The sequence below is a fragment of the Chiloscyllium plagiosum genome, chromosome 27 (genome assembly GCF_004010195.1).
Source record: "Chiloscyllium plagiosum isolate BGI_BamShark_2017 chromosome 27, ASM401019v2, whole genome shotgun sequence".
In the NCBI taxonomy this organism is placed as follows: Eukaryota; Metazoa; Chordata; class Chondrichthyes; order Orectolobiformes; family Hemiscylliidae; genus Chiloscyllium; species Chiloscyllium plagiosum.
In genome coordinates, this window is record NC_057736.1 from 14000697 (window position 1) to 14009833 (window position 9137).

At 40.9% G+C, this 9137-nt stretch overlaps 1 protein-coding gene across 1 annotated transcript in view; it reads left to right on the forward strand.

Annotated features, from left to right (window-relative positions):
• Positions 1-4507, forward strand: part of slc9a1a (solute carrier family 9 member A1a) — a 59338-nt gene extending 54831 nt beyond the window's left edge. Inside the window, exon 12 of the mRNA XM_043717460.1 lies at positions 2228-4507. Coding sequence (XP_043573395.1) covers positions 2228-2478 — 251 coding nt within the window. The 3' untranslated portion in view covers positions 2479-4507. The remainder of the gene's footprint in view (positions 1-2227) is intronic.
• The last annotated feature ends 4630 nt before the right edge of the window (positions 4508-9137 follow it).

Genomic DNA, 9137 nt, shown 5'->3' on the forward strand with positions numbered 1-9137 from the left:
GAAGAGGCCCTTTGACTGATGGAGTCTGTACCACCAAAAATACAAGCTTCAAATAGAAGAACCTGAGCTTTTCCAGCCTCTCATCAGATGAAATGTTCCATCCCAGGCAACATCCTGAATCTACACCACCTCCAATGCAATCATGTCCTTCCTTTATGGTGACCAGAACTCCACACAGTACTCCAGCTGTGGCCTTACCAAAGTTCTGTACAGCTCCAGCATGACCTTTCTGCTTTTATAATCTAATCCACAACTGATAAAGGCACATATCCTGTATGTCATCTTAACTGCCCTATTAAACTGTCCTGCCATCGTCAGGGACTTGTGACAAACACCCCAAGATCCCTCCGTTCCTCTGAGCTTCCTATTGTGCTGCCATTCATTGAGTACTCCTTTGTCTTGTTCCTTCTTCCACAGTGCATGACTTCACATTTATCGCAGTTAGATTCCATCTGCCACGAACCTGCCCATCTGACCACTCCTTGACATCCTCCTGTAACCTAACACCTTCTCCCTCAGTGTCAACCAGCCATCCAATTTTTGTGTCATCCGTAAAATCACTTAATATCTCTCCACTCCTCACCCCCTAACTCCCAACATTCTCATCTACCTAATTCCATAAATAGCAGAAACAATAAGGGACCCAGCACTGCTGCCCGTGCACTGCACACTTGTCTCCAGTCACACAAACAGACTTGTACTAGCATTCTCTGTCTCCTGTCACTAAGCCAATTGTGGATCTAACTTGCCAAGTTACAATGGATCCCATGAGCTTTTACTTTCTTTGTCAGTTTCCTATGTAGAATGTTGTCCATGGCCTTGCTGAAATCCATTTGAATATATCAACTGCCCTCCCCTCATCCTAACACTTGATCACCTGCTTTAAAAAGTTCCACCAGATTTGTTAGACATGCCTTCCCTCTCTCAAAGCCATGCTGACTAGCCCTGATCAAACCTTGCCTCTCTAAATAGAGATTAATTTTCCGTTCACTATTTTCTCTGATAGTTTGCCTACTCACCGGCTTATAGTTCCCTGGTCTATCTCCTATCCTTCTTGTAAAGTGAAACCACATTAACTATCCTGCAATCCTCTGGCATCTTCTCAAAGGCCAGAGATGATTTAAACATTTGGGTCTGGACTTCCCTTGTATCCCAGATTACTGTGGGAGACATCTCGTCTAGACCTGCCTTCTGTGGAAACTGGTTGCTCCTAAACTGCATTATAGACTTGTATTTTTAATTTATTTATGGTATATGGGTGTTGCCATCTGGGCCAGTCTTTATTGCTCATTTCTAGTTGCCCTTGACAAAGTGGTAGTGGGCTACCTTCTTGAACCACATAGTTTGCATTTGGTGCAGAGAGACCCCTAATGCCACGAGGGACGAGATTCAAGGGTTTTGACCTAGTGACACTGAAGAAACAATATACAGGACTACCACTGTATCCGCAGAATTGGCTTCCGCAGTTTCAGTTATCCGCAATTTGCCACGGCCCGACAATATTACACGGAACATTCCAGAACCAAGAACCAGGGAGCTGCCGGGGAGGTAAATTTCTCATTTAAATGAATGGGCTTGCTGCTATCCGGGGTAGGTCTTGAAACAGCCCCCGCGGATACGGAGAGCCTGCTGTATTTCCAAGTCCATATGGTGAAGAGAGCATGCAGGTGGTTGTAATCTGTGTATCTTTTGCCTTTGTCCTTCGAGATGGTAGTGGTTATGAGTTTGGAAAGTGCTGTCAAAGGAACCCTGGTGAATTTCTGAAGTGCATCTTGTGGATGGTACACCCTGCTGCTATTGAGTGTCAGTGGTGTTGGGAGTGAATATTTTTAGATGTGTCAATCAGGAAGGCTGCTTTGTTCTGGATGGTGTCAAGCTCCTTGAGTGTCGGAGTTGCACTCATCCAGGCAAGTGGTGAGTATTCTATCACTTTCCAGATTTGTGCCTTGTTGGTGGTAGACAGGCTTTGGTGAGTAAGGAGCTGAGTTACTCACTGAAGGACCCCTAGTTTCTGACGTGCTCTTGAAGTGACAGAATTTACACTGGTTCATTTTCCGGTCAATGTTAACTCCAGGATGTTGATAGATAGGGATGTTGGCCCTACATCATTGCAGTTTAAAAAGAAATTATAAATTACATTTACATTGTCTGAAGTTCCTAGAGCTGAATACAAAAATACATTGAAATGTGACATCTCGGTACTAACCATCCCTCTCCCTTCATTCAGATGCCACATATTTTGAGCCCAGGGATCCGACAAGTGACCTGCCTTCCATCACCGTTGACCTGGCTTCTCCATTCTCCAGTGAATCTATTGAGACTCAGAACAAGGGCGCAGTACCTGGAGAGGACAAAGGAATTGTATTCTCTGCAAAAAATCCTACTAATGATGAAAATGGTTCACCCAATCAGCGTATGCAACGCTTTGTTAGTGACCCTGGACCAGATAACAAGCCTAATGACCATTTCCAATCATAAAGTCACATGAGATAGAGGAAGCTGCAAATTTTCAGCTTCTGCCAACATCATTCATGGCCCCGAACTCTGTCCACAACCTGTTTCTCGAAGTGTGTTTCTGGGGATAAGACCACTTTCCCCTTGATTCTTGCTGTTGGGTTCTGATGTCTCACAGAATAGTATAAGTACTGAGCTACAGTGAGGTATGCAGAGGAAAAACCAACTACAGTGAGACATCTGAAATTTTGTTGATATTAAGATCTTTAAAAATTTCATTAGCCAAAGCACAATAGATATTAGCACTGCTGTGTGTCGTGGCTGCACTGCCTGGGCGACACTGACAATAGTATCTCTGTCTGGGATCTAGCGTTTGCTGAGTACTGGGTCCAGATGCAGTTACCTGTTTTATATATAATGCCATCAGGTCCTGCAGCTTAAGAGAATACAAGACTACGGCACTTGGAGAAACAGGCTCTGATTAAGAAGTCAGGGGCAGCTCATTCACTCAATACTTGACTCAAAACCAAAGATGAACTTTATTTTTCTAGCTGTTATCAGGGGCTATTTTACATCAGGTTGTAATTAAGTGACTCCGTTTGTGTTATATTTCCAAACGTAATCAAAAGAAAATCACTGCTGTATGTTCAGAGACCCTGTACAATACAAAAACTGTCTAACTGATGACAGCATTTCAAACCTGCAGACTGCACTAAAATTCAGAATAGCAATGCGGACTTAGCACAGCGGCTCCCCCAGCAAAAAGCCATTCCAGCTGAGCCTCAGGTCAGCCAGCTCTCCCTGGCAAGCCCCAGACCAAACACCACTCCCAGCCAAACTGTGGAGCCATAATTTCAAATATTGAAATTAAAGAGGCACAGAGAAGAGATGGAGAGATGCTGGGCTTTGTGGTGGCGAGCAAGAAACAAGACTGTGTTGTGAATGGGGGAACGATGGCGCTGAGTCAGTAACTGAGAAAGAGGCTTATATTTTGTAAATTATACTAAATGAGCTTGAAACACAGCAGCACTAACACCAGTACATTGCACTTGTACATGGTTTGAGGGTGGGACTCATTTAACTTCAGTGTATGAACTTTTTGTTACCTTGCTTTACTGCTGTAAACCTGGGACAGACTATCAATGGAAACTGGCAGCTAGTCAGAGGAGCAAGGTCACAAGGATAATGGGTGTGTGCTGGTGTTGTCAAACAATTTGATATTTTAACTAATTGCCTTTAAGAAAATTAACTAAATAATTCATTTTTGCACTTTGTTTCAAATAACTTGCTTACGTAAAGCACAGCACTCTAAAGAAAACCTGATTGAATGTCTTTACGTGCTTCATGCTATTTGGAGTATGTTGTGAGTTGCTGCAAAGCTGAGATATTAATATTTTTATGTTTTGCAGATTATTTTATATATGTTGGAAAGGGTTAGGGGTATTTGATTTGTTCTCTTTATTACAGTGTCCATGCAGTATCAACATTGCACTGCTCCCACATCACACCTGAGAATGCAGCTGAACTCCAGGGTATGCTCAGTTTGTTCATGACGAATGTAGATGGTTAGCAGAACGCTATGCCATAATGCTTTGTTCAATTCCTCCTAATTTGGATCAAGCTCTAAGTGAAGAGGCAGGGCAGAGTGAAATCATAGTTGCTGCAGCACCCTATTGATCTTGAATGAATTGTGGGCTGAAAGGTTAGGAGTCTATCAGCTGCATCCCACCAGCTGCCTTCTCAAATGTGATTCAACAACTTCAGCCAACTAAAGATAATCAAATATCAGTGACATGCTGAAATGTAATCATCTGGAAAAAGTGTCGTCCTTTTGTTTCCAGTATTTCTCTTTATCTCTCTCTCTCTTCTCTTCCTCTACCCCCTCTGCTCTCCTCTCCTCTCCTCCTCCTCTCCCTCCCTCTCTCTTGAGTATTTCACATTCCCGACTCATTCAGTACAGATGGCATTCTTTACCAAGTCATTGGTTTCCTTATTTTTAATAACGTGTACATAACTGAGATACTACCGAGTATTAATAAAATTACATAAATTATTTCATATTACTGTTTAATTCACAAGTTTAAATCAATGTTTTCCAATCACATGCTTAGAAATTGATAGTTACTTGGCAGGTAAGCACATGACATTCAAATATGAAAGTATGTATTGGATGATTTAAAATTGGATGTGGCTGGAGGTATAACTGGCCTTGTTCATAATGAATTGAAGTTTTAGCCCAGGAATATGTTCCAACGTTGTTCATATTAATTCCATCATGGATTTATTTCTAATCATCCCAGATACTCTTGTACCACATAGTGAAATCCCTCACTTGCAGGGCACAATACAGAAGTTAACAACAAACCAGCAGTGATTGATAGATTGACAGCATGAACACTTCAAACTGATAGTAATCTCTGGACACAGGAAAGGATGACAGTATCTGATGGTTTATTCCCAATTGCTGCTGGTATTCTCAACAGTATCTGGTATTTCCAGGCAATTGTCCATCCAAATAAAATGGATATTTTTTCCAGAACTTGGGTGTGTTGAACATGTTTACAAAACTGCAATAATCCCATTAATAACATCAGAAATTAAAGTTGTTTGTTTCCAAAAGCCTATGCGCTAATTGACCTTCAAAACTTGGTTAAACAATATTATCCTTGAATTTCTTTCAGAATGTGCATCTGCAAAGCTTTTGTTGATCTTTATTTGAAATACTCTTAAAAGTTATTCTTCACTGCTTATAAAACAGCATTGCTCACAATCACAAGCCTGTCCGTACTGCACATTACATTCATCTCAGTTAAAATCAGGTGCACGTTCATGAAAATCTCAAGGTCCTATGGAATTCCCATTCCCATTCTGGTCCTCATCCAACAAGAAAAATAAGTATCCAGCTTCGTGTTTAAAAATCATTTAACTATGCTCATTAGTCCTGTGTGCAGCACATTCTGCAGATTTCTGCCTCTATCCCACTTTATATAAAAGATTAATGTTTTTTCATTCACTCATGGGACATAGGCATGGTTGGCTGAGCCAGCATTTATTACCCATCCCTAGTCACCTTTGAGAAGATAGTGGTCTACTGATATATTAAACTACTGCCATTTAATAGGCCCACAATGCTATTTGGGAGGGAACTCCCCAGGATTTTAGCTCAAAGGCATGGAAGGAAGAGTGGTATATTTCCAATTCATAATGGTGAGTGACCTGGAGGGGAACTTGCAGGTAATAGTGTTCCCATATATCTGATACCTCTGTCCTTCGAGATGGTGGTTGTCGTAGGCTAGAAAAGTGCTTTCTTGAGTATCTTTGGTGAATTTCTGCAGTTTACCTTGTAGATGGTACACTCTGCTGCTACTGGGGGAAGTGAATATATTTGCATATGGTGGCAGGAAGGCTACTTGGTCCTTGATAGTATCAAGCTGCTTAAGTGTTGTTGGAGCTGCATTCATCCAGGCACTACTCCACAGGAGTATTCCATCACTTTCCTGACTTGTGCCTTATAGATGGTGGACACGCTTTGGGGAGTTAAGAGGTGACTTACTTGCTATACTAATCCTAATCTCTGATCTGCTCTTCTAGCCACTGTATTTATATGGCTAGTCCAGTTCAGTTTCTGGTCAATATTGATAGTCAAAGATTCTGTGACAGTAATGCCAATGATGGTAATACCAAAATTGTTTAGGATGATCGAAGAGTCCAATGTGGTCTTGATCAATTGGGCCAGTGGGCCAAGGAATGGCAGTTGCAGTTTAATGTAAATAAAGGCAAGGTTTTGCATATTGGTAAGACAAATGAAGTCAGGATATACGCAGTTAATGGTAAGGCCCTTGGGAATATTGTCAAACAGAGACCGAGGGGTGCATGTACATAGATCCTTAAAACTGGTGTCACAGGGTGGTGAAGAAGGCGTTTGGCATGCTTGCCTTCATTGGTTAGAACATAGAATACAGGAGTTGGGATGTCATGTTACAACTGTACAAGACCTTGGTAAGGGCACACTAAGAGTACTGTGTGGAATTATTGTTGCCCTGCTATAGTAAGGAACTGGAATGGATGCAAAAAAGATTTACAAGAATGTTACTGAGACTGGAAGATTTGAGTTATAAGGAGAGGCTGGATAGCAATACTTTTTTGTCTTGAGCATCAGAGGCTGAAGGGTGACCTTATAAAAGCTTACAAAATCATGCTAGGCACAGAATAAGGTGAATAGCCCAGATCTCTTTCTCAGGGTAGGGGATTTCAAAAATAGAGGCTAAGATGAGAGGGGAAAGATTTTAAAACCCGAGGGACAACATTTTCACACCAAGGGTGATGCCAGAGGAATTGATAGATGCGGGTACAATTATAACATTTAAAAGACATTTATACAGTTACATGGATAGGAAAGGCATTGAGGGATGTGGGCCAAATATCGGCAAATGGAACTAGTTCAGTTTAGGAAACCAGGTCAGGGTAGATGAGTTGGGCCGAAGAGCCTGTTTCCATGCTGTTATATCCGAAGACTCTGAGTATCAAGAGGTGGTGGTTAGATTTTCTCTTTTTGGAAATAGTTATTGCCTGGCATTTGTGTGGTAAAATATTTACTTAACCTACTCAGGATTGAGTTCTGCTCGGCCCACTCTGTTCCTGACCTCATTACAGCTTTGGTCTGAACATTGACAAAAGAGCTGAACTTGAGGGGAAGTGAAGGTGTCTGTACTTGAAATTATGGCTGCATTTGACAGAGCATGGCACAAGGAGCCTGAGAAAAACGAGTCGATGGGAATGAGAGTGAAAATACTGCACTTGTTGGAGTCGTACTGAGCACAAAGGAATGTGGTTATGGTTGATGGAGGTCAAAAGACAGCAGATGTCCCGCAAATTCCTGTTCGCAAAACCCTGACCTGGTTTCCTAAACTGAACACCATGACCCGCAAATTCCTGTTCGAGCCACACACCATCTTTATTTGGAACTCCTTCATGGTCATTAGATCAAAATCCTGGAACTTGCTCCCGAACAACAGTGTACCTACAGCATGTAGATTGTAATGGTTCAATAAAATCGCTCACCACCTCCTTTTGAGGGGCAGTCAGGGACTTGTAATGATTATTGGCTCAACCAGTAATGCCCACATTCTGTGAATGAATTTAAAAAATAACTTGATGCCATAGGAAACTTCAAAGGTACTAATGTGCTACCTCAGAAAAGATGCAGTTCTATTGATCAATCTTCCCAGAAAGTACAGAATTTGCATACAAGAGAATTTAAGAACAAGTGGGATGTTATGGAACATAATGGTATAATTTGGTGTATGCACCAGCAGACTGGTGCAGTTTTATTATGTGCCTACTGAAGAAAGATGGCACAATCAGTTTGTTCAGACCCAAAGCATTTTGATCTTTCTCTAAAGAGATAACCATACAAAATCCAACATTGCAGGAATTAAATAAAATTTGCGGCAGATAAATTCCTATCCACACAGGTGCCAAAGTGGTTGGTTCATTTGGTAAATGAATCTCAATAAATCACTACTTTCAGAACACCATTTGGAAAATGTTGCTTCCAGAAACTAGCTTTCAGTCTACCTGTGCATCAGGATCTGTTCCAGCAGCACATGGACAAAATGCCAGCAAGTATTCATGAATGTGTGTTTTGCTGATAATCTTGCAGTGATGGCCAAGACCGAAGAAGAGCATAACTAAAATTTATGTTAATTTATGATGGCTGCTCATCATGAAGGACCGGTCTTCAATCACAATAATTATCAGGTGAATATAGATAAATCAACTTTCCAGTGCTGTTTATTCAGACTATAGGATCTATCCAGACCAAGGCAAGATTAATGATGTGTGACGTGTCTACTCTCCAATACAAAGAAGAGATGTCTTTAGTTATTAATTTCCTAGCATCGTACATACCAAACTTTTCAGAAAAGGTGTGGTCATTAAAGGAGCTTTTAAGGAAACCTAGTTAAATGTATGCCAGGTGGACCATCAGCAGAAACCCGTATCCCACAGCCTACAATTGAAGGAAGAGGACAGTCCACAAAGTCATGCATCTGAGAAAGGTGGGGGGAGGGTGAAAATGTCCATCATGACAGATGTAAAACTAATTGCATTTGGGCTGAAAAGTTAATTCTAAGTGCAATCCAATTATTCCAATATAACATAACCAGCTGCTCTGGTATTCAATATCATACAACTCCATACAAGTGATAAGCAATTCACCATGGAAACCAATCATAAACCTTGGAATCATTTGGTGTACTTGCTGATGAATGAACCATTTAGATTACAACAGCTTGTTGTGGAAAATACAGGTATACAATTTTGACATCTACTATAAACCTGGTACCAAAATGGCTAGCTCGGATACTCTGAACAAATTATCAAATCTGATTAAGAATGCACAAATTCTACAGATTTACTTGATGGTATGGACAGCAAGGTGGAGGATGTGCCTAAGGTCAATTTAATGAATTTTGGTTTGTGCAAATGTAACCTACTTCAGAAGAAATAGCTAATGATACACAACCACAAGTATCCTTTTCAGATTATATACGATGGTAATACCTTGTATGTTTTCTCTCCAACCACTGAGAACAGAAGCATGTGGGTGAAAAAACTAAAAGAAGGTAAGAATTATGAGTGAAGAGTTATTTTTCTGATTTATCTTTTAATTCAATTGCGGG